Source organism: Anabas testudineus, chromosome 14 (assembly GCF_900324465.2).
Source record: "Anabas testudineus chromosome 14, fAnaTes1.2, whole genome shotgun sequence".
In the NCBI taxonomy this organism is placed as follows: Eukaryota; Metazoa; Chordata; class Actinopteri; order Anabantiformes; family Anabantidae; genus Anabas; species Anabas testudineus.
The window spans coordinates 4917170-4943812 of NC_046623.1; the positions used below are offsets into that span (position 1 = coordinate 4917170).

At 38.1% G+C, this 26643-nt stretch overlaps 3 protein-coding genes across 3 annotated transcripts in view; 2 read left to right on the forward strand and 1 right to left on the reverse strand.

Annotated features, from left to right (window-relative positions):
- Nucleotides 1-1305, forward strand: part of cenpv (centromere protein V) — a 1354-nt gene extending 49 nt beyond the window's left edge. Inside the window, exons 1-5 of the mRNA XM_026370431.1 lie at nucleotides 1-117; nucleotides 252-344; nucleotides 572-641; nucleotides 731-845; nucleotides 1119-1305. The exon at nucleotides 1-117 is cut by the window's left edge and continues 49 nt beyond it. Of these exons, the coding sequence (XP_026226216.1) occupies nucleotides 253-344; nucleotides 572-641; nucleotides 731-845; nucleotides 1119-1273 (432 nt within the window). The 5' untranslated portion in view covers nucleotides 1-117; nucleotide 252 and the 3' untranslated portion in view covers nucleotides 1274-1305. The remainder of the gene's footprint in view (nucleotides 118-251; nucleotides 345-571; nucleotides 642-730; nucleotides 846-1118) is intronic.
- Nucleotides 1287-12831, reverse strand: pigl (phosphatidylinositol glycan anchor biosynthesis, class L). The gene is made up of 7 exons (XM_026370428.1): nucleotides 12551-12831; nucleotides 11749-11848; nucleotides 5874-5964; nucleotides 4752-4819; nucleotides 3691-3719; nucleotides 2271-2404; nucleotides 1287-1731 (listed from the first exon to the last, which is right to left on the reverse strand). The coding sequence occupies exons 1-7, from the start codon at nucleotides 12807-12809 to the stop codon at nucleotides 1603-1605; spliced, it is 810 nt and encodes a 269-aa protein (XP_026226213.1). The 5' UTR covers nucleotides 12810-12831; the 3' UTR covers nucleotides 1287-1602.
- Nucleotides 12832-16807: 3976 nt separating this feature from the next.
- Nucleotides 16808-25367, forward strand: LOC113169213 (nuclear receptor corepressor 1-like). Its single transcript, XM_026370432.1, has 8 exons — nucleotides 16808-16918; nucleotides 19397-19491; nucleotides 20352-20559; nucleotides 20942-21121; nucleotides 22480-22593; nucleotides 24147-24203; nucleotides 24351-24403; nucleotides 25139-25367. The coding sequence occupies exons 1-8, from the start codon at nucleotides 16808-16810 to the stop codon at nucleotides 25350-25352; spliced, it is 1032 nt and encodes a 343-aa protein (XP_026226217.1). The 3' UTR covers nucleotides 25353-25367.
- The last annotated feature ends 1276 nt before the right edge of the window (nucleotides 25368-26643 follow it).

A 26643-nucleotide genomic window follows, 5' to 3' on the forward strand; every position in this document is an offset into this window, starting at 1 on the left:
GACTTTGATTTGGTTCATTGTGTTTTCTTCAGCAGGGGGTTTTGGGTGGGGCGTCCTGTTCCACGTAAGCAAGTTTCACAAGGAACACTTCACATCGGTTTCACCAGAACCAGTTGGGTAAATACATTCCTGTTCTTTTACTTGATCACATCAAAGCGATTGAAGCCATAGGCTGACAATTTCAGCGTAGTCATATATACATGATCCTATTTATTTAATTTGAAGGTTTGTTACTGTCTTCATACGTACAGGATGGAGCTTGTCAAACATACAGGTGGCTGCCACTGTGGAGCTGTCAGATTTGAAGTCTGGAGTTCCCCAGACCTCCATGTTTTTCATTGCAAGTATGGAAATGATATGGTTTAATAATCATGTGAATACAAAGAAACCAAACACAATTTATTTAAATCTAAAATCCACAAGGGGGATTTCTGTCAAAATCGTAATTGATTCTAGCACGAAAGCTACATTTTCAAGATAGGGTTAATGGATCCCTAAAAAATGTAAAGAAATGAATATAAACGGATATATATTTTAATTAACATGGACTGAATTATCTTTGTTTCTCTAGCTGTAGCATTTGTACAAAGAAACAAAACCATCATTTCATTGTTCCAAAGAATAATTTCACACTTTTACAGGTAGGAAACTGATGCTGCACAATTTACTATATATGTATATATAAATTCTAAGAGTATATTAAGTGAGTAATCTTTTTTTTTCTTCCCAGGGTTTGGATAGTCTAACCACATACACATTTAACACTCACGCTGCTAAACACACCTTTTGTAAAACCTGTGGAGTTCAAAGTTTCTACACGCCACGCTCCAACCCCGATGGATATGGTATGAACTCCAAACTGCAGACACGAGTCAGTCGCACATTTTCACGTGTTGTAAACTGAAGTCATCATCGTGCTGTACATTTACTCCAAACCAATCCTGTCTGCGCGGTCTGTCATGGCATCACAGTATCACGAAAAAGAAGTATTATGTTCACAAAGGGAGTTGAATGAAACAGACCATGTAAAAGCAAGATGTCACTAATCAGTACTAATCAATTAATATCAATTAATAATCAATCAATTAAGTATTTTCTCGCTGTTGCTTGCTCTGCAGGCGTTGCTCCACACTGTCTGGATCCAGGCACCGTGCGTAGTGTCTCAGTGGAAACGTTTTGCGGGGAGAAGTGGGAAGAAAGCATGCAAGCTCACAAGAGCATCAGGGACATGTCAAAAAGTGCAGGAAACATACAGCAGAGAGGAACACAGTAACTACACCGTGATGTAACAATCAAACATTTTATTCAGAAACATCTTTTAAAATTGCAAAACGAAAAAGAAACACAAGCAGCAGTCCCCAGCTGCCCCAAATCCCAGTGTTGTTTTGTACAGTGTACTGACTGAAAACAATAAAGACATGTATACAATAAGAACGCATAAGATGTTAAATTACTGTCAGCTTTATTCATGGAAAGAGCTTAGGAAAAAATGATTTAGGCTACTTTAACCAATAAAATTTTGAATAAACCTTGATTAGCTAGTAAATTCTATCCTATCACTGTCTCTGTATAATGATCAGTGTATCAGGACAAGACACATCTTTAATAGATCTTCAGATTCTTTGGTCCTTGTGGAATCATTTGAAAAGTATTTATGAACATATACCGTGAGAAGATGATGTAGAGGTAACGAAACCACAGGAGTTGAGTGCGATGACAAAGCATGGCAGCCTGATGTGAACAAAAGAGACATTATATAACCTATAACAAGGTGAGATGTGATTTAAGTGGCCAGCATTTGATCCTTAAAGTCAATGTATTTATTTCTTTATGTAATATTAGTGTAATGAAACAACATTTAAATTCACTCCCTTCTACTTTACATCTCTCTTCACTAGCTTTATGTCTCCACTTGCTTTTTCAGCATTTAAAGTGGCTTCAGGAAGCATTTAAACTCTTTCACCTTTTGCACACTACACTGTATGCTATTTATTTAAAGATAAGATAAGATAAGATAGACTTTATTTATCCCACGATGGGGAAATTCTTTAAAATTGACTAAATTTTAACTAATTGACTAAACTGAATTTGTTTAATCAGTGTGTGACTATTAATTATTCGGTCATATCTGACAAAACTGCAATTTTAGCCCCTGTTCAATAAGTCCATGTTTTCTGAAGCTACTCTATGTGATCTTCTTGCTAAAAGCAAATGTGCTCTCCAATAGTCGAAGGCGACATGTCTTGGCATAGCTTACAAACGAAGCTTACTTTGGCTTGCCTGTAGCCCTGTGAACCTATAATGCAGCAGAGACGTGATGGCAGCAGCCAGCTGAAGGGAAGCTCCAGGAAGGAGAAGTACTTCCTGAAGAGGCCGACGGTCTTCAGGGAGAGCAAAGAGCAGTCTGCGAGAACAGACAGAGAGCCAGTTAGCCACAGGCGGTTAAAAAGGCCAATGAACAGACGGCACACACAAGCTGTTCATCCTGTGCATTTCCAGCTTTAGGTTCAAAGATGACTGGTACAATTGTATGGTTGTAGCTAAAGACTTATGTGTCAAGCGATCATTGAAAAACTGGATATCCCATTACAAAAACATGAGATCATATCACAAAGCACAGACTTTTCATGAGTTTGTGGGGCACAAGAACCTCCAAGCTGTTGGTAATTAGCACCAAGTCTTGTACAGTCAGGCCAAGCAGCTTACTGAAATCACGTTGGGCCTAATAGTCTCCCTTCTCCCCGACAGGCTGCAGTAAGACAAGCAGGTGGAGGTAAAAACGACCAATGAGCATGATTAATGGCACACTAGCTTTTTAAGACTTATCACAGGCACTGGAGGCTAAATAAAGTAAGGCAGCAGACTGAAGTCATCCTGTCCTAAATCAAGTGTGTGTTTGCTTTGACCTCATAACTGACACGATCGTGCCATTCGACAGCCTCGTGCAACTGTGCACATCTCATATGACTAACTACACGGGCCTGTAATGCTTGTTTCTTATCACGCTGTCCGTCGGGGTTTAATGCTTACCAAACTAGCAAAGCAGACAGCCTGCTGTAACATGTCTCCTCCTCACTGTCCCACTTTTCTTTTCACATTCTGTTTAAGAAATTCCCCACGAGCATCAACGTGAGACCTTTCAGAAGGAAGCGAATCTAAAAATAAAGGCAGATTTTAACATCTGCAAGCATCAACTCGAAACTATCTTACATTTAGGATGGCATACGGACATATGTCATACATGTTTTGAGGGGTTCACACTTAAAACCTTTGTATTTGAACTGGTGTTTCAAACATACAGGGGCCTCATGCTGCCACCAACAGACCAACATGTACAGAAGACAACAGGCTCCTGAAAACGTTCAACAGTAGAGGGCGCTGTACATTAACAAAATACACAGTCTGAGTCAGTGTTTACAGTACTTTCCAGAGTTCCCAATGTGAAAAATGCAGACTGAGGAGGCGGTGCTACGCTTGAGAGGAAGTCATTTCTGTTTTGAAATGACCTTAATGACCTCAATTTAAAGTGTTACTCAAACTCAACAATGTCAATGTCCCTGCCCTCCTGCTTCACGCATGATTTAAAGTGGAAACTAATATAAGAGTGTCAAATAAATCAAAGTAGCAATGCTTTGGTTACAACGTTTAGGACTATAAAACTCTTTCATGTTTTCGTTGTGTCAAACCTACCTGGTACTTGTCCAGTAGAAGCGAGGTGGCTGTGGGTGGAGAGAGGAAAAGACAAAAAACAAAACAGTGTTACCTACCGAGTCTGTACTAAGGATGATAACAGTGTTGTCCCACTAACAGACTTGTGCAGAAATGACCACGGTGTCATACACTTGAGCTCAATATGTATTTGAGATTAGAGTTTTGGTTACTGTAGTTACAACAACAATGCGTAAGAAGCCAGGGACTGTAAACCCTCAGAAAGGCCACGAGGCGCTGCAGCTCAACCACTGCTACATATCCATTATGTGTGTTTTTGGGTCATGTTGTACTGAATAATGGAGGCTTCTCTTCACCGTAGTAACAACATCATTATCCTTTTTAAATTACTCTTTCTACCTTCAAGTCTTGTTGGGATCACAGTCTTCCATATTGAAAACCCAAGAGCAAACTATTGAGATTTAGAGCACAGTGAAACTCACAAAGCCCCTCTGGGTTCCAGCCTAATAGGAATCATGAGATGTGATTTGGAGAGCTCACATCTTATCAACGGACTCAGAGAGCCATGCAGGCTCGGTGAGGTAAAGCAGTGTAGCATCAGGACAGCGAAGTACACTTCACAGTGCAAAACAATTTTTTTTTTTTTAACCAGCAGTCTGATGCAACTTGCTTGGTTGGCCTCTCCAAACCAGAGCTGCCCTCCCACCTCACCACTTCAGGGACAGGATTTACTGCAGCTCTCTGGGAGCAGAGCCGAGTGCCTCTGAGGACTCTGTTTGGATGACCTCTCAGCTATGTAACAGACCAATTCTGAAAAACATGGTGTGTGTGTGTGTGTGTGAGTGTGTGTGTGTGTGTGTGTGTGCATGGCTTTGTGGGGAATCATTTGGAGAGATGGATGTTGATGTGGGTATAAATGCTCTGCATTTTCTTGGACAGTGTTTTATGATTGCAAAGGAGGACTGGTTTCAGGGTGCACATCTAAGCTACATAAAACCCCGGAGGTTGGCATCTTCAAGTCGAGGGATTTATAAAGATATATATCCTTTTGTGATGGCAAAGCCTCAAAATTCACTCTGTACCTGACAGCTTTATGGATGGCTACATGATTAGCATGGCCGCTCACTCCTCTTCCATCAAAGGTCAGCACCTGAAACAACAAAATATCTCAGTGTGGGTGAAAAGCCAGAATGGTGGTATCTAAAAGTGAATTTAAATAAAGCAAGGCAAAAAACAGAGGGAGAGATTTTTCTTGAGTTAGTGGAAGGGTCTCTGTGTCTGACAGTGGAGCTGCTTGGCAGCTGACAACTGGTATTTAAAAAGCTTTTTTTTCTGTGTGCATGCTTGCACACAAGAGGAAGCAAGTGAAAAAAAAAAAGAATCAGGTCAAAGGGAAAGAAAAAAAGTGCCTGACTAAAGATTTGGCATTTGCTATGTTCAGGCGTATTCTACAATGACTGTGTCTTTACAATCGAGGTTAAGATTCCAACACTTATTATAGGTAAAGGTATCGGTGAATCGTACATGGAAAAGTAAAAGAATAGCACGGTGTTATACCAGTTTTACCACCTTTCACTCAAGTTAAGTTTGACCTTTTCTTTTTTTTGCTGCTGAGCTTGACATGATACGAGCAGACAGTGTTTTTTCTTTGTCATCACTGATAATAAAAAGGGAGCAACTAAAGGAAAGAAGAACCCAGTTGTACCTTTCAATCATTTACCATAAAGTTAAAGTTTTTTTCTTTTTGCCATTGCTGCTGTTGCTTTGTTTCTTTGAGCATTTGACTATTTTTACTCTTGTCGAAAAAGCCCGCATGAAATTTTCTTTTATTCTAAATTTGCCACATTCCCATTAGCTAATAGTGCAGAACTGCACCGGGCCTGATAAGAATCTCTGTACAAACACGGAAACTGGATCCAAACTTTTTTGCTGTAGCAGCGGGCCCTCCCTGCTTCCAGCCGTCTTTGAGGGAGGCTCAAAATACAGTGGGTGTGCTGGACGAAAAGAGACGGTGGCTGACGAGATCATTACATAGACCGCAGCGGTACTGGGATAATGAGCTAGGAAGCTGCAGTGCCAAAACATATGGTAAAAAACATAACAATACAATGTGATACATGAATTTGTAACACAGACTGACAAGGAAATTGTGTAGTCACAGCAAACAGGAAATGACAAAAAAGCCACTGCTTTGAAAGGCATACCATGTTGATGGAGTGGGCTCTTACGTGCTTCACAATTACAGTGGAGACCAAAGAGATGCTCCATTCTGCTCTGGGATCGTCTGGAAGTTTTCTGGAGAGCAAAGAAAGGGACAATAGTTACCTACGCAGTTATTATTACAACACTGCTTTATCGAGATGCGAGACTGCATCTTGTTCGCAGCATAATTTTACACATTACAATGTAACTGAGAGTCTGCAGCGTTCTGCACAGCACCGGTTGATCTATGCATTGAACCTTTTTTTGTTCTGTCCTGCAAAAACAGAATATTTAAAAGGCAATTGAAAGGTACAGATGGATTGTTCCATACTTTAGTTGTCATCTTTTTATTTGATCCAAAGTCTTAGCCCATCATTTGAAAATATTATGTTGTGTTAGCATCCTATCATGTGAAACTTCAACCTAGAAATTATGCAGCGAATACATCAGACATAACATGCCCAAGCCAGCCCAAGCTCTCAGTCTACAGGACATAAAGAGGCTCATTTATTATCAGAAATAAGAGCATTTCTCTGCTTTATGCTGATGGGAAACTTCACCAACAGGACTGCGCAGTAGTTTGATGTACTAAGCTGTGGGGGCACTGGTTTGATGAGAAAGGGGGAAAGATCAGTGATGTTTTGTTGCTGCTACTCTTGGGGCAGCAGGGTTGACAGTGCTCGTATGTCTATCTGTATGTGCATAAAGTGGGGGTGTGTCAGGGGCTGTTCCCCTCCCCTTTGTTGCCAACAATGAGCCGGGACAGTTGAGCTAGAAGAGGGAAGTGATGAATTAGGCCACAAATCCATTGGCTGCCAGCACTGTGAGGCTAAGGCTTTGGTGTGAGGGGTGGGGGGTCAGCTATGTCACAGGGAGGAGGGTGTTGTGGCATGGGCTAGTTGGGGGTTCAGAGATAGTTTAAAACTGTCTGTCATCAAGTGAATGCACTGCTGTGACACTTTGATACCAGTGACCTAGATATCATAAAGGTTGTGTGTGAGTGTGTTTTTTTTGTTTTGTTTTGTTTTGGAAAGAGACGATACTGTGAAATTGAATCTTATCACTTTTGAATGCTGACTAAATTAATAAAACTCAAGTCTAATGTCATAGTTTCTGTCTGCTTTAGACACAGAGCTAATAAATACAAGCAGAGGATTTTGTGAGGATTTGGCCAAAGTTCTTGAATGAAAGTATCATAACATCACGATGAGTTCCCAGCTTGGGTATACCGCAGCCTATCTGTGTTGAATTTATTCGTTTATTATTTTAGACATTACGCCTTACAGCTTGACAACTGTAGCTGAGCACAAGCCTAAAAGGAAGAGAGGGAGAAGGAAAAATGAACAAAAGATGTAAGACGCCCGACCTTTCTCAACCAGGATGCAGGCTGGAGTGTCAGCTTCGTCATAGTAAAAGCACAGAATGTCCTAAAGTAACCTCCCCAGCTCCCTTCTGCAGCTTTGCAATGTCGACGTCTAATTGCTTACAGGCATCTGTATGCAGTTATTGAACTTTGGCCCAGTAAGGGTATTCTGTATGTGTGTGTGTGTGTGTGTGTGTGTGTGTGTAGTCTGGTCATATGGACCATAAGTCTGTAGAACTGCCAGACTTCTGTCCACACAGTCACATTACATGTCCTGCTGGGACTAAGATGCCACTACATGCCTGCAGTACTCCCACAATATCCCTGTGTAATGGACCCGCTTCAACTATAGCTACAACTCCAATTGACACGTGTTGTTTCGCAATGATTTACAGACGTTTTTTGCTGCAGGTTTGCCAATGTTCATGCTCAGGTAATAAATTGTCACAAAAGTAACTAAGGCTGTTAGTGTTGTTTTGAAAGAGTCATCTAACAAAATAGTTTGTTGCTGCCTGTGGGATTCAGTAAAAGGGAAAAGCAACTGTTTTACTACGCAGAGGCCAGTGTGTGGTAGTGACAAATGCATCTAGGATAAAAGCACAGTCAGAGGTCGGTGGCAGGGCTACAACATCTCTCCACAATGTACGGCACCCTGCCATGTGCTTTTAAATCAGCAAGGGATATTTTTTACTACTGATCAACATATATTTAAACCTTGTGTGTGCGTCGGGTGCTACTGCAACGGTTATAGCTTTTATTTCCAAAAACTTGTATTAAACTCTGTTGTTTACATCCATACAGAGAATTATACTAATTCAATTAAAAAAAAAAAAAACACAACGGCTTCAAGTTTGTCATTTACTTCAGAGTTCAGAAAAATCTGAAGTATGTTTATAATCAACAGAGCCAAATCATTACAGCTACAAACAGATGTGATGGGTGAGTGAAAGGCTTTACTTCAGTCTGATGAATAATGTAATGAAGAAGGGGAATGGTTTGATTTGTGCACTGAGCAGCTATAATCGAGTCCAGGGAGCAGATAGAGGCCACTGTAAGTGGAGAGGCAGTAGAGCGTGCTCAGATTGAGCTTGATCACAAAGGCCCCAACATGCACCAGGGCCCCAGATACTGTCAACACAGCTGTCCTATTCAGTGAGCATTAAATGGAAAATCCTATTTTAACACAGAATCCGCGTGTTATTCTTGTCATTTTGGAGAAGTTGGCTATAGTCACGAGTGAGCAAGTTTCACCTAGATCCGTCACCTTGAAACATAACCTACACCATGTGCTAGAGTTTTGTTGTGAAGTTGAGACCTCAGCTTGAAAACATTGCCCGTTGTAGCTATTATGTAGAATGCAGAATCCTATATTTAGTTTATCATTTCTTCTACACTTTCCCACGTTTGACAATATCTTGATGTCCCTCCACTTTTGTGGAAACAACGCCAAATTATTCTTATACTGAGACAATTCGATGCTCTTATATGAATCCAGGGTTGGTGCTACATCAAACTGTCATAAGGCAGAATTTGAGGTCTCATTATAAAACTGATTCACTTATTATAATGGATTTTTTTGCAAAACTGTAATGACAAATATATATGAACTCCAGCCAAACCTAGAAGACAGCGTGTGTTTACTGACTCTGAAGGGGCAGCCCATGACCCTTGTTCATATTCAAGGCAAATATTATAAGCACACCAAACTCTAAGGACAGCTCTAGATTTTGTCCTTTGCATTACATGAAAATCACCATTCTTAATTAAGGTAGTCATTTTCATAGCCAGAGTGCTTGAGGATTTCACTGAAATGTTTGCCTGTAGATCATTACTGCAACTGCTCTATCTGAGATTCACTTTCTGTACTTCCAGTCATTATTGCGCAACACATTATCCATCGAAAATCTGAATGAGTCTGCAGGAAAACCAAACAAACGGTGATTTACTCTCCGTAGTTCCATCCATCCGTCTTATCCAGGTCACCACCAGTCTATCAGAGGGCTGACACAGAGACAGATAACCATTCACATGGGCAATTTAGAGTTACTAATTAACCTAACTGCATGTCTTTGAACTGTTGGAGGAAGCTGGAGTACCTGGAGAAAACCCACATGGGCATGAGGAGAACATGGAAAACCCACAGATGTGTGAATATGGTGTTCAGTATATTTTCTACAGTCTCCATTTTTGACCACATCCCAGGTAGACAACATATTAAAAACATCATAAAAATTATTGTTAAGTTAAAATCATCACCGCTCGTAAACAAAAACTGAGGACTATAACCCTCCCACAGTTGGAGTTTATTACAGGGCTGTTGTATAATATTGGATTTGTCAGGTCAGTCAGGTTAAGTAACTGTGTGTAAATGCAAAAATAGATAGGATGCATAAAATGCATCAAAGAGCAGATGACATTTAAATAATTATAATCCTACTTTTTTGTGTCGTGCTTTTTAGCTATAAATACAATAAAACTGTCTGACCATCAACAGTTGCACTGCAGCCTTTTCTTTCTTTGTGCACAATAAAGTGACCAGTAACAGAAAAAAGCACAGGGAGAGGTCAAGTCAAGGATGTACATCTGCACGTATTTGGGAAGAGAAGAGCAAAGCCAAAGCGTGGCTAGCCATGTACAAACACACAAAGAGAAAAACAGTTTGGAATGACCTACATTAGCAGTGCTCAGAGCGTTGCCAAAATGTATCCCACAGTCCTTGGCAGTTGGCTCCAGCAGACATGGACAAGAGCAGGAGGGGTGGAACAGAGGGAAAGAGCAGAGAGGGAGAGAGAGAACTTGGTTGTGAGTGAGAGAGGCTCCCAAAGTGCTGATTAGGTGTGTGTTTTGGGCAAACAACAGAATACACAGAAAGGGAAATGGGCTACACTCCAGTTCAGCAGAAGTGCAGACAGCACTAAGATCCAAGTTCAGCTATATTCCGTTTGCACAATATGATCAAACTGCGAAGTCTGTGCTTGTGTGTTTAACACACACACACACACACACACACACACACACACACACACACACACACACACACACACACACACACACACACACACACACACACACACACACACACACACACACACACAAACAATGTTCTCTGGGGCAAAAAACCTGGGCTATTTGCCAGCTTATTACTGTCAGTTCCAGGTTAGTGTCAGAGTTCATACAGCTCTCTGGTGAGTCAACATGTAGAGACTCACATGTAGGCAGCCCCAAGTTTCTAAGAAACTCCAAACATTTTCAAGGAAATCTGAAGGGTTGATCCAAAGGAACAACCCCTCCCCATATTTTAACATCCCATTTTACCTCTACTTTCCCTGTAGCTGGACCTTGCCAATAGCCAGAGCCAGGGGACTGAAAGTCTTACAGCTGCATCAATAACAAAACAAAATATAGAGGAAAACAGAAGAGTTCCACAAGAATTTGGGCAACACTACAATTTGAAGTTCTGACTCCAACTTTTGCTCCCTGCCTTGAATGTGTGATGACAATGGTTTTATGTCAAGTCTGTTTTAACTTGGCAGAAATCACTGTACAGCCACGCTGAAGGAATTAAAGCTGTTCTTATACACAATTTATGGCATTCCATGAAATACAAATATGTTATCAGTTAAGTCAAACTTTATTCATTTGCTGCGAAAAGGAAAAAGAAATGCAAAATAATAGCCAGAATCTTTCTTCAAACTGTGACGTTTGTGCAGAAAAAGTTGTGATGTGCAACTACCATCCTACCACTTCAAGGTGGCACTCCCTTCATTTTAAACATCTATTAAGCAGATACGATCAAAAAGTCTCTAATACAAGAAATACAAATAAATAAGTGTGCTGAAACAAAAATTACCATGCAAGTCTGAGATTTGTTTTCTCACAATGTGAAGGACCTGGTTTAACGGTTACTAATAAATGAGGCGCCGTATTTGGATAGGACCAGAATAATTGTGTAATTTATTAGAGAAACAATGTCTTTTTTATTAATTAGCAATTAAAAACTAATCATCATGAATGCTAAAACAGGTTCACTGCTTACATTTAGCTCAGTAAGCTATCATTACCACTAAATTCAAATATGACAGTTCCACTAACCAGACAGATGGATGGTGTCAGTTTGGAATTTTCTAAGCGTTTCAGGGGGCTCTGTGTCGTATGGGGACAATGAAGCCCACCAGTGTGTCTGAGGCCTGCTCATTTGTTTCCCCTGACACACAGAGATGTTACATCAGAACAGCCTCGATCAGCTCTGCTGTAGTTAGAATGAATGGGTGTCATTTGTGGTCAACTCTTCATTGATTCTGATAGGCACTGGGTGGAGGGGAGGATACTGATCTGTTCCAGCAAGCAGACATGCTTTGTTCTTTTTTTTTAAGAATTGCCATAGAATTAAACCACTGTGTACACATGTTCAAAACACAAATCTGAAAATGCAAAAATCCAAAATTTGGTAATTTCAACATTGGCTGAAATGTTGTAATGTGTATGTTGTGTATTTGGTGCCAGAGACTACTCACTTATGGTCTAATATGGTGATTCTGGAGGCTGGGATCCCCAACACGGCACAGCTGTTAAGAAGTTCTTGTTTACGTTGAGCCCCTTGATTGTAGTAGTTTCCTGTATAACATTATAGGACAAAAGTGACTATATTGTAGTTGTTTCATAGTAAAAAAAAAAAACTAATAAGTCCAAATTATTATTGTTTCTAAGACGAACTTTGACATTCGTTTGTTGAAAACCTTCCAAAACAACATAATGCTTTTTAGATTTCGATTATGCAACTTTGCCTTTCATTCTTTGTTTTTCATATTCTAGCAACAGTTAAACTATTCTTGGCCTTATAAATAGTAATAATGAAATATTATCTTTCTAAACTCAGCTTGCTTTACGAGTGCTACGATAATGACTAGTGCAACCCGCTACAAAAATCAGAACCAAAATAGCATCAAACGATTTAATATTATTTTATATAGAAGAGGTTTTCTGCCATATCTGCTTAGATATGGATTATTCCAAGTTAATACAAGAGTAGAACAGAAGATTTATTTCACACTGTAACATTTGTACTATATGTATGCTAGATTTTTCAAATATTGGTAAAGCCACATCACTGTTTTGGGACAAGTGCTCTTTCTCTTTCTTTAACAGGCAATTTTGTTTTATGTTTGGGTACTTTGTGCTAACCCAGAAGTAATTCATGTAATTACAACTAGCTAACGCTAGCAAGCAGTAAGCTACACGATCAATAATTCTTGCCTTAACTTTACATTGAGATATTAATGTTACTTGGACAAAGAGTCTAGCGCGCTGCCATCCTACCTTCTGATAAACACAACAAATGAACGCTGGCTTTCTCTTCACAGAGTCGTATAATCGTTGGTGCGAAGAACATACATTCATCGTCCGGATGCGCAGTTACAATCAAGGCTATGATTTTAGAGCAGTTTGTTTCTCTGCTTGATAAAACGTTCATTGCATGTTTTATCGACTTTGCCAACGTTCGCCGATGTCGATAGTAAATCCATTTTATCCAAACCAGATAGGATAAAACTAGAATGAAAATCAGGCAAATAGTCATTATTTTGACCGTTATCAAAAATAGTCCGTGTAGAAACAAATGTGTACCTTACAAAGAGTTCTGGGTGCAAGAAAACAAATATGCAATCTGTCTGCTATATCTAACATTACCACTGTTAAAAAGTATCTAAAGAAAACTATTATTGTTAAACCCAATAAAGCAATAGCTGCAAACTTTTATGCCCATACTGGTGTGTTTTACTCACTTGGTGTTACAGTTACTTTCTTGGTTGTTATCAGTTGAAATCAACCTATTAGTTGGAATAATATGCGAATGTCATACATAATCATTTACTGTGATATTAGAATAAGGTATATATGAAAATATGCAAGAACGTTACCTAAACCAGTCGAAATTTGCATTTTTGAAAAATGAAAATTAGAAACCAGAAATATTTGTTTTTGAGGGAAAGAATTAGCCGTAACACTGCATTATCCTGGCAGGTGTCTAAAAATCCAAACTGATAAATGTAAATATTTTTTTTAATTAATTAACAACAGTACATATACTTTAGTAGATACCTATATAATATTTGTATTTATACATAAAAATATGTCAAATATGTAAATACCCAATAGACTGAACCGTGTACGGACATTTTATTTTACCCTGTCAGGACATCGACCGACAAATGCGGTGCAGCTTTCAGTCTGCCCAGTCGTCCGCAGTCCTGAACCCGCGGATTTACAGTCCACAAGTGACATATATTCCTGCCCAGGGATATCTTTCTCTACTATCGCTACATTTTCTAAATATGAGGTAAGTACAAATTGCAAATATGAAGCAAAGCAAGATGTTTAATTAACACGCTATTTATGCGCCCCGGTCTACGCTGAAAATCTGCCTTGCAAGATGGCGACGTGGTTGTGAATTCAAAGGTGAATTATAAGCTAAGTTAGCTAGCTAGCGACAACAGCAGCATCCTAAACGTCGTTTTACCACACTGAACTTGTAATGTAGCGTTTACATGTAAGGTGGCGTTTATTATTGTACATGTTTTAGTGCATTTCCGGAAAAGCTCTATGTTGTGGAAATAGACCCATCCCCCAAGATAAGCTATAAATCCAATTGCGTTTATATGTCAGTGTGGTGTAAAAGACAACAACAACAAGGCACAGCAGCAGTATTCTTTACTAACTTTACTAAGTTGTGCACTGAGCCTCAAAGTTTGCAGTGGCTTCCGGAAAATCACCAGAACGACAACTATAAATGTTTCCTGAAATCAAATTGACGAACTTGACCTGGAAACGGCTAACGTTAAACATGACCAAAGCAAAATGTTTTTTAATGACCCAGAACTGCATTCTTCTACTCTACAAATGGTTTTGGCCACTATTAAAACAAAATTAACTGTTTTAATAGAAATAAGAAAAGTATGGGAACACCTACGAGTAACAATACCCACAATTAGTGTTTCTTAACCTGTTTAACTTTTCTGCTCCGTTAAAGTAACAAACGTCCATGAAATTGACGAGAGAAGGCTGCAAATGAAACAGTTCAGTACAAATATATCTAAATATGCACGTCCTTCCTAAGTATCACAAAATCAAGGATAAAACTGAGATACATGCTAATATTCAGTCAGGACTCTCACATTAGCTGCAGCAGCTAATTGACATGGTAGGCATGTTCAGGCTATCCTACATACTCAGTTGTTTTGAGAAATTAAACAAAAAAGATGCACATTACATCTTGTTTATCACCCAGGGTTCTGTGGCACAGGCTTAAACCCAAGTGTGTTTTTCTTCCCTTGATTGAGAGCACAGAAGAAACAAATCGGGTGTTTTACATGGTTAGAGCAAATAAGATTAGCAAAAGGACAAACCTCACTTGAAAGATGTATGTAAGTCCATCCTAGAAACGGAAATGCAGCTAATCTTTGTTTTCTGTCTTATTGTTTAACCATATTCAGAAATATTTTCCACTGAAGTTGAATTCTAATTTCTTATGTATACATAGAGAACACAACAAAAGAGCAAAGTAAATTAAACTAAGTTTGGAAATAAAACAGAAAAGTAAAATGTAACAGATGGTTGTAAAATTTAGAGACAATTGTAGTATTGGGTGAGGCTTTAAGAGTTTTCTTTGTTTTTTGGGCCACACGTTTAGACATTCATTTTTGCATCTCATTTGATCATTTGCATTAAACAGTTTTTTTTTAATATTAGTTTGGTTTGAAACCAAAAGGTACTGCTGAAAATTGTGGTATAGTTTATACTTTTACATTAATAACAATAGTCAAGAGTTGGTTTTGTGCAGAGGATATGGGATATAGCAATACATTTTGATTGCTGTTGAGGTTTGTGAAGCTGAAATACACTTTTACATCAATTCAAAAAAAAAAAAAAAAAAAAAAAACACCACCTAACAGCAGCCTTAGCCGCACTTGGTTGGTTAAGTCACTTAGATACAACACTGATCATATTGTTAAAACCAACAATAAAATATCAACCTCCCACTATGTTATGGTGGCAGTGGTTATAGCTTTACCAAACCTGAAATCAGTGTCATAATGTCTTGGCATGGTGGTCATGCTATAAATCTTTCACTCTGAGAATAAATACAAAAATCTGTCAGTAGAACACAAATTCACAGTGAATTCCTATGAACAGTGACAAAAAGAGTCACAGACATTATGATGTGTTTGTTGTTGCCCATAAATAATCTGGCAAACTATTAAGTCTGTTTGAGTTGAAAAGTACTGTGATACCTGGTATGCAAGTTTTTGCAAGGGTAGAATGACATTAAGCAGCTGAAGTAAATGTGTATTCATCAAATTAACAAGCCAATCTTTATAGTTTAAGTTAATAATGGGATTGTAAAGTTCATGACTGGTTGGACCCAGATGTTACATAAAGAATACATATACTTTTTCACAGCAACTACACAGCTTAATTAAGATCTGAGACTTTTTTTAAATACTGGATGATTCATTGATTGATACTAATATTTGTCGATCAAATTATAATAATTTGCATATCAAATGTGATAATATTTGACTGCAATTTGACTATTTATCATTTACACATAAGAATATATTTAATACATTAAAATGTTGTGTTAAACTGACTAACTAACTAAAACTGACTACTGATTAAGTCTACTATTTTTTTATTTATTTATTTTAAGCTTACACCAAGATAAACTTTAGATTAGAGAGTGAAAGTACATATCTTTTAAATGTGATACTCTTATGTTAAATATCTTACTAAACCTGTATTTTTCAAATTTACATTTGGTGATTCATCAGCAATTTACGGATTTGGGCTGATCAATGTGACAGGACTGTCACATACAATAAAAAAAAAAAAAATCATTAAAAAACAAATGGAACAAAATCGGGACAAACAATAAACCATCAACAGTCAAATTAAGTTATTTCAGTTATCGGGGTCCCATAACAGGACTATGTTTTTCCACATACAGAAAGACTGTTTTGTTTTTCTATGTAGAGCTGCAGCTGCACAACATAGTCCAGTGTTGTTTTTTTATGCACCAGTGGTTACAACGTCGCCCTTGCACTCTTGCTGTAAAAGCCTTGACTTAAATTAACACCCCTGCAAGGTAAAATAGTGTACTTTAGATTTTATTCTGACCTTATTGCTGTTACTTACACTGGCAACAAGAGATGATATGAGCAGGTTATTGCTTTAGGTTATGTTTGCTTTCATGAAAACAAAGAGAAATGTTTCTGTAAAGTGACTGTACAGACTGTCTTGGTTAAACAAGATCAGTATTCAACTATTATTCTATAGACAGACTACAGATAATGTTTGGCATGCCTTGTTGTTTAATCTGTTATGTAGTTCATACTACCTTGAGACGCACTATATGTCATTATGTGTTTGGTAGACAGCACCTGATAACCTCATCTGCGGTCTCTCTTAAAGAATTATTGTGTGTCTTTGTCTTGATTTAGGTGGTTTGTGTCTCCAAACATGGTGTAGCTAAAGTCTCTACTCCGTGAAGCAGTAGCTGCCCGCTAGCACTGAAGAAGGATGTCCAGTAGCTCAGGCTACCCTCCCAGCCAAGGGAGCTTCAGCAGTGAGCAGAGCCGATACCCATCACATTCTGTTCAGTACACCTTCCCTGGCACACGCCACCAACAGGTAAAACCTTATTTCTGCATTGTTGTATTGACCTAACAGACGTGTTTGTTATCCTTCAGTAACAACCTAAGTGAAAATCATGCTGCACAGTGCTGGTTGTGAAAAAGTTGCATACAAACAGATGAAAACACTGCTTGAAATGTGTTGCTGGCATCTAACTGTAGCTACTGTTATATTATAAGTTAATAACAATAACACAGACACGTATTGATCTCGTTTGAACACTAAAACTAGCCAACTAGTGCTAACAGTGAGCAGAGTGGTTACAGCTAACCTGAAAGGGTGGGTAGGACAATGTACTTAGTAGGTGTAGGAGTCCAGAACGCACCATAAATGGCCAATTATGTTTTTTCACAATGCTAGACATCAAACAGTTTAGTATTTAGAAAAAAACACTTGAGAAATAAAGCAAACCTCAATGCTTCTCTACCAGCCAGCATGCAAACACACGTTCACCTTAAACTTTTTGCCTCTGACCATGAGTAACATGGATACCCAACTTTACAAAAATATATATGTAACATCAGAACACAAATTATACGACCCCTTTAACCTCTATCAAAGTGATTGGAAAATAAGTGGTGGTGAAGAACAAAGGCTCTGCTTGATCCAAACCATACAACTTATCTGTGAAGCACAGTGGAGGTAGTGCCATGGCTTAGGTCTGCATGGTTCATCTGGAACAGTCTCAAGAATCTTTATCAATGCAGTAGTTCATGATGATAGCAGCGCAGAAATATTTTGTCTATGAAATTAATCAAAACTAATTGAGAGGAACTTCATTGTGCAGCAATAATGATCTAAATGACCCTGCCAACTCCACAAAGGTCTTCAGAGGTGGGGGAAAGTGGAAAGTTTAAGACTGACCAAGTCAATCACCAGACCTTAACTAACCCAACATGGAGGAGATATTGAAGGGACAACCCCCCCCAACCAAACAAACAACGACAACAGGCCTGTATTAAAAGCCTGGAGGAGCACTTTTCTTGCCATTCCAACACTGAACTGTAAATACGAGATATTTGCATACGTCATATTTACATAAATCTTTTGGATTGCACTGTGTTGTCAGTTAATCTGATTAGGCAATAATTCTTCATTGACCTCTTCATGACCAATTTGCAGCTTCATGCAGAAAGAGACTCGGAAGTCATGATTCCACCTAACCAGTCATGTTAAGCAGGACTTCAGCCAAGTGGCTCTCAGTTGCCCAAACTCAGCTGCAGATGAGTTTATATGATTTTAGATCAGTTGCAACATAATTTTCACTACTTACATAATCTGCAAATTCTTGTCATATTTTTACCTCAAAGAACACAGTCATATTTTGACTGTATTATCTGTGCAATGGAGGTGTGTTTTCATATTTATGAATTAAACTGTATTTCTGTAGTCATGGTTGTTAGATTTAGTTCAGTCATAATTATTGAGGGCTTAATTCCAGGACAATTTTCAGTTGCATCTTCATTAGATGGTTGTGAATATGTTTTTTTTGGTTCATGTACACCGAGTAGCCACAACAATAAATCCACTCTGTTTTTAATGAGATAGATTTAATGTAGTGGCTGATTGTTTTACTTCTTAGAAATGCACTTTCACAGGAAACTGTGAGTGTGTTCATTTCTTAGCATTTGGATTGTTTGCCTAAATCTGGGACAACGGTAGAGTTTGGAAATATTTCCTGTAACTGATTTTGCTTCTTCAGGTTTGTTTGGAGGCCACTGTGTGCTGATAACATTTATGTGATATTTAGTCAATACTTTTCTGATTAAAACTCTATATTCAAAAAAATGTGTTTTAGTTTGCCAGACAGCAGCACCCGTCCAGCAATTTCATTATGCACTGACTGATGAGATGTTTGATACAGGAATGAAGCTTTGTTGCACTTCTGGGACGGTTCTTATTGCAGTGTACTATTTCATATTTATTTTTGTTTAACCTTTCTGGCAAACTTAGATGTCATATTGGGGTTTTCTGTACGTGTTATGATTATTAAGATACTTTGGCATTTCCATCTTTATTTCCTGATAACTGTGTGAAATGTCATTTGAAATATTTAGTTTTAGTAGTTAGCAATTAGGCCTCCAAATGCTGACATTGTTTCTGTGTCTAAGAGCTGCAGTTGTTGATAGAAATTGTGATTCAATTCATTCAGAAATTTGTCATTTGTTAGGGTTAACCCTTAGTGCCTTAAACCCTCAGGCCACCAGCTTTCTCCTCAGACATTAGTTTATAACAGTGCCCACAGCCAAACACTCACACGGTTGCATAACTTGGAAGAAATAAATCAAAAAGTCAAAAACTATGCTTCAGGTAACTAATATGTGTGAAGCATAACCAAAGCAGTCGGGGCAGACAAATGTATTGATTAAATCTAATGCATATTTATTGCATTAAGTGGGAGACAACCTATTCATTCTGGCGTCACTTTGATCATATTGCTTAATGAAGTTTGTGGCATGTATATCTTACCCTTAGGATTTCACCGTCCCAGACTATCGGACTCATATGCAGGATGCACAAGGTCGGAGGAGGCCATCTTTATTGTCTGAATTCCACCCAGGAACTGAAAGGTAAACTGTTCACCTCCGATATCTGGTTTATTGCCTAAATATCTTACAGATAAGTGCGTCTGTATACATTTTTAAATTCTATCTCATGGTCTGTATTTTATAGATGTGTGATTGCTGAAAGTAATGGGAGTGCTCAAAAAAATTTATTTTGTCATAAACTATAAATGCTACAGTTGTAAAACTTTGTGGAGAGCTGCTCTATGCTGAATTGCTTCACATACTACAACGTGCCTCTACAGCGCCACCATGTGAACAGTTATTAAAGTTTTCACGTTTTGGCTCGCAACTCCTGAATCATGAGTCGTAGAAGTGAAGACGTTGTTTTTCGGTGTCCCATGGATGCTGCTTCTGAAACTTTTGTGAATGAGACCGCCCAATTCCGTTTAACTATTTTCCTGTTGAATATTTTTGGGCGGGGTCTTGGGAATTTCAATGCCGTAACTCCACATTACAATTGAAAAGACAAACCAAACTTTGCATCTTGTTGTAGAATACTACTATGTACGCTTCTTGAGTTTTATGCAGCTTAGCCACAAGGGGGGGCACTATAGGAGGGGCTTATGTTTTTATCTTTATCACTCAAAAACTGTAATTTTTACATGTGTGAAATCTTCTTCACTTCTACCATCTGATGACATGTTTATTATACTAAAATATTACAGTTCCCATGCCACCATGTGGCTAGTTGCGGAACTGCAGATGTTAAACTTACGGTTAAACTTAGGGAATAGAAACATCCTGCTGTCAGGAGTAAGTGCAAACCACATTGAAGCCTGAGAAAGCCTGAAAGTTTCGAAAAACTTTAAAACTTTTCGCGATGCCTTCTGATCTGTAGATTTCTCGATTGCTTTTGCCTTCAGACCTCCAGAGCGACGCCATGGTTACGAACAGCAGTTTCACTCTGTCACAACTCAGCCTGAGCATGAGGCCTTGGATGCTAAACGCCCTCGCATGGAGTCTGTTGCGGAGGCCCACATCACCCGCACGCCTCCCACTGCTGGAAGTATTGTCCTGCCTATGCCCCATACAGTGCAGGACAGTCTAAGAGCCACTGTGGAGGTCAAAAAGGTGGGCCTTGTTCTTCTTAACCTGCCACTGAAATCAAGAACTCAGTCTCAATAGTGTTTTTCTCGTTACGGGAAACAATCTTATTTGGTTAATTAAAGTCAAAACAGCTTTCTATAGCTGGGGAATGTTTACAGCACTTGAACTTTTGCATCCAATTCCTTTGCAATGAGAAAGAACTACTTCTATTTAAAATTTATAATGTTGGCACATCTTTTCATATGTACTAGTCGAAACATAATCCCCACCAAAACATTGGACCTTTTCTAACATGCTGCTTTTTAATTCTTGCATAATATAACTGTGACTATTGGACAGAATAATTTATTTTTCTACAAATTTTGTTCTGTTTTTTTTCCAATGACCTTTCATGTGGCTTTGCCAGGAGTCTCAGTTCACAGTCAAAGTGGAGTCCCCGTCCCCAGGACCTACACTACATATGGGGGAGGAGCAGGACACGTCTCCTTCCAAACTATCCAAGGAGGAGCTGATCCAGAGTATGGACCGTGTGGACAGAGAGATTGCGAAAGTGGAGCAGCAGATTTTCAAACTAAAGAAAAAGCAGGTTGGTTATCTAGTGAGACCTTGTGTCTCTGAAGATGTGTCATACTCAGTGGAAACTGTATAATAAAGCATGACACAAGTAACAATTTCATTAGCTGAGGAAGCGACAGTAATTTAAGAGCATTGATGAAGAGGAACATAAATGGCCCACTGCCTTAAGATGTGCAACAATAAACCTTTATAGTAGCAGTAGATTATAAATATCCTGTAGTTGATTTATATTTGGGGTTATAATTACATTTTAAAAGAGCTGACTTGATTGTGGCATTTCCAATTAAGCTTCAGAAGAGACGTACATAATGTGTAAATGTATCAGTTCCACTTTCAATATGAGTTGAATTCAGTCCAGCAACAATTTAAAATAAAATATTGGTAAGAAGGAAAAAAAACCTACATAGGTGACAGTTACGTAAAGTTAGCCATAGGGACTCGTAACAGACCATAGGGATGTAACAGTCACAACTGAAATATCAAATTGAAGCAACAAAGGAATAGATGTCTGGGTCAGCCTAATTGACAACGTAGCAAATGTATGTCTCCATAAAATTACACAATCAACATTTTGGAGAGTTTTCTTTCAGTCCTAGAGCTCATTGTGAAGACTCTGGGTTCACTATCTCTGGTGTTTATATGAACAGGATCCGTTCTGTGTTAGCAGTTCATCTAGGCTTTAAGATGCTTTTACAGATTTACTGTTGATTAATAAGCTTGTGCCTGTCATTTACTGTATCTCTTTCCAACAAGGTGCTCTCAAAAACCTAATGTAGTTTGTGGATGGTTTTTCTCGTGCTGTGGATTATTATAATTTTTTGTTTCCATGCCGTTAGATATAAAATAGAATATAAGGTGGCCTATGTCTAGGAGAGAATCCTTGTTTATTTTTCCAGTCTTCCTTTTCTGGAGATTTTAAGGGTTCATTTGTATATTTGAGGTATTTCAGGAAATCCTAATCTTGTTCCTGTAATCTGGTGGTTTGCATAACCTTTAACTTGTAAACATTTACCTACCAAATACTGACAATTTCAGCTTGTCTCTCAGCGTCAGCATGGCCTCAGAGGCAGAAACCTTTAGTTCTCTTGAAAATGTTGTACTTGAACAAGCATGTACAAAATAATCTGGTGCTGCCTGCATGGATCTGAGATATCAGAAGTTAAGATCAGGTCAACCAAGTGTAGATGCATCTGCATTTTCCACTATTTGTTTTGTATGAAAATGTGTAAAGATTAAACTAAAAACAATTTAATTGAGTCATGCAGAGAGGAAATCAGACTGTTTTTTCTTATGCTTTTCCTTTCTGTATTTTGTGTTTTTTATTGTGTGCCACTGGTCCAAATGTTCTGTGTCGGTGTTGTTTCTTAGCAACAGCTGGAAGAAGAAGCAGCAAAGCCTGTGGAGCCAGAAAAGCCAGTGACCCCGCCCCCAGTGGAGCACAAGCACCGCAGCATAGTTCAGATCATCTACGATGAGAACAGGGTAGGTCATTTGCTGCAAACACGAAGACATGCTGACAACCAGCATTAGTTCTCAGTTCTCTTTTTTGGTGGTATTTATGCTTTAAACTCATACAGTTATTTTTTTAGCTATCATCCCTGTACTGCCTTGAAGCAGGAAAAGTTAGTTTTATTTATCCACTGGGTTTGGTTTAGAACCTAAATTAGGGAGAACACATGTGCATCTGCTGTGTCCTCACAACAGGAGCTGCCCATGACGACCACAGCTAGCCACTAACAGTCTCCTCTCTCAATTCGAGCCATCCTGTGCAAAACTGATGGCTGAACACGTGCTTATAAGCCTGTCAGCTTCTAACTGAATTTCTGTGGTTTGGAGTTTAATTTCACTCCCACATGTCTGTTTGTGCTTTTAAATATTAGCCTGTTTTGATTGTTAGTGGTCAAAATTGAGCCATTTGTTACTACTGCTTCACATTTAAACCTACCACTGGTGAATCTATGGGATATGTAGAGTAGCATTAGGAAACATAGTGTTTTATTTAAGAGTTAGCAATGTCTTAGTCTTCAGTAATAATATGTGAGTCTGTTGTTGTGATATAATAGTTAGTCTACTTGTTGAAGGTAAGAATACATTATAGCTTCTGCAAATAGTCCATTAATGATGGTAGATCTAAATAATGAATTGGCTATTTATAATTACCTATTGCATAATACATTCTTTATAAACATTTAATGGATTCAGGTTAACAAATACATTTTTGAGGTATGAACTCTATTGATTAGACAAAACAATATATAATCACAATAATTATCAGTTGAATCCCTGGAGCACATTTAAAAAAAAAACAGCAAGTGTATCTGTATTCCTTCAGACCAATAGGGGAGTGTGTGTATGTTAATGGAGGTCACTGTAGTTCTTGTCTGTTAGATAATGTTGTGGTACGAGAGTGCTGAGACCTGCCATCCCTCCTAGTCGGCCATTGGTGTAAAGCTGCTCCAGCTCTGTGCACAGCATTTAGTCAGTCTGCCAGGGTTTTCTGTCTCAGTTCGTGAATGTAGCCTTATGAAATGTGAAAGTTAAGGGTTATTCGGTATCTTGTTTTGAATAAACTTACTGTTTTCACTGTAATCATTGTAACCACTCTTAGTTATGCTGCAGTTTGGTCTATTTTTTTCTCTAATCTTTTTTCCCTCTTTCAGGCAGATGCACTGCTCGCTTTTCAATGCATCTAAACATTTTTATACAGTTGCTGTTCTTTTTTGTTTTTTTTTTTGGTCTTGACTATAGGGTGTTCTCTAAATATGTTCACACATGCAACCTTTTCAAATATTTCTACAGAACATATCTTTGTGTGAAGATGTGCAGTACTATGCTTCCATTACCCACTGAACAGCCTGGCAGTGCAGATATAATAATTAACTATCTGAAACTGAGATATCAATTTAATTGCTGCAACAATAAAACGTAACCAGAGATGAAAACTAACTTTGATATAATACTAATCAAAGTTTGCTGTTTCTCTGAACTTTTGATACACCTTCTAATTAAGTTGTCAACTCTTGTCCTTTTTCTAGAAAAAAGCAGAAGAGGCCCATAAAATACTGGAAGGTCTTGGTCCCAAAGTTGAGCTGGTATGCTAATCACTTTCATGAGCTTTTAGAAAGTAATACTTAGCTTATTTGCAAAGTAGATATTATTGCTTATCAAATACCAAAGCTGAATCCAATACCTGTTCTTCACCTGCTTTTTTTTGTTGTTTTTTTGTTGTTTTTTTTAAGCCCTTATATAATCAGCCTTCAGACACAAAAGTGTACCATGACAACATCAAGACGTGAGTATCAGCATTTGTTCCACCAACTAATTTGTTCAACATCTGTTGCCTTTGAAACGTGCAAAACTGACCACAGTTATAGTGCTGATACCATCTCAGCTGAGCTGAGATGATGCTGAGCTCAGCATGATAAACCCAACTGATAATTCTGTCTAATCTGCTGAGTCACCTGATTGAGTTGCCCTACTGACACCAAGGAGAGTGATTGAGATAGTAAGTGGAAGAACATACGTGTGTCAGCAGATGTTTTGAAAGGGACTGAAGGCCACGCTGTCTAGGATAAAATTCTTATCACTGTGTATTATGAGAGCGGCGCATCTGGCTCAGTATTTTATCAAGACAGACGCTACCTCTGTTTGAGTCTACTGTATGGGTCACACTCTCAGGGTCAGTGCTCTCCCTATTCCCTCCCCAGAGCCTTCATCATGAGAAGAGTTCCAAGTATTTTGTACCTGCACATTGCAAATAAACAATATATTCATGATATGTTTTTGCTTCTGGTGTTGGAAAATAAATCGAGGCCAAGCCCCAAATAATTTTCTGATTTACAAAGCTATTTCTGTACTTTTTGTATCTATGTGCTGACTAGATTCTATCTGTTGAAATAATAGGTTCCTAGGGACATTACATTGTTGTATCGTGCAGTTTTGTTAAATATTTTGTAAATACCACATTAATTTTGCTAATGAACAAAGTAATGTCTTAATTTACTGAACAGTTGTTGTTCTATTTCAGCAACCAAATCATGAGGAAGAAGCTGATTTTGTTTTTCAAGAGGAGGAACCACGCGCGTAAACAAAGAGTAAGTGTCCCTGTTGTAAGGAGTGCATTGAGGAAGTTCCAGGACTGCACCACCCATTTCCATGGTCACTTTAATAGTCAAGTCATACCTGAGTGTTTGCACTCAAAAGACAGACAAAGACACAAGATCAGTCCATATTCTGACTAGAAGAGATGTAGGTGGATATGAGTAATATGGTACACAGTAAATACTGGAGCTCAGTGAAAATGTAATACTGGTTGTATGTATTTCGTATTCTTATGGTGTGAAATCTAGAACTCGTAGATTACAGTGAAACTAACTGCTAGCAATACAATACAGATATGCTAGCAATTTTGTTAGGCTGTACTTGTGCACAGCTACACTTTGGCCCAAATGCTAATAATGTCAGCATGCTAACAGTGATAATGATAACATACTAGTGTTTAACAGATACATTGTTGTTCAACATAACAGGAGCTAAATAACACAGAGGCTGATGGCAGTGTAATTAGTTTGACAAATATATTAAAGTCTGTAAAACTAATTACAAAAGTCTCAATTGTCAGCCTTCTGGGGGCGCTAGAGGAAACAACAGAAGTCATTATGATTGGAGCTATGAGTGTTGGTAGAAAATCATGGCAATCTGTCCAATAATTGTTGAGGTATTACAGTGTCAACTTAAGTAATGGACTGCCTTGTCCATTACTTGAGTTGACACTGTAATACAACATTAATATCCTTTGAGACATATGGCTAGCATGGCTCATTAAAGCGATGTTGTTTTCATAGTATGAGAAACACCTTGGCTTTCTTTATTTGTTGATAATATTGTACAGTAATTTAATACTGCAATATTTCTTATAATGAGTGATCAGCGATTTAAATATTTCAGAAACACCCCATGCGGAAAATTCTTCTTTTGTGTTGTAATAGTTCAGTGAGTCCCACCTTTCTCAGACTGTTCCCTGTGGGTCAGGCAGACCTTTTGGACTCCAAACAATGACAAATGGCTACATGCCAAGAGGAAGGTGAATTGTTTCTCTCTTGCTGCAGAGAGTGGAAACAAGGCTGTATTGTTCTCCCAATAGAGGAGTCTTTCCATATCATCATTAAAAATTTAACTGTTACACCTCTGAAAATCTGATGTGAATTTTCATTATGATTGTGTTAATTTTGTTTTGAAAATTAGTGTTAAATTGGTAATTATAATCTAGAAGAACAGTTATGAATGAATGAATGAATGAATGAATGAATATATATATATATATATATATATATATATATATATATATATATATATATATATATATATATATATATATATATATATATATATATATATATATAATATAATAAGGAAATATTACAAGTTTACGTATGTGCCAAAAAGTAAGCTTTTGTGACAAAATGGCAGTGAGTTTTAGAAAAGTGTTTGTAAACAGAACAGTGGAATTGGAACAAACTTTGCCTGTGCTAG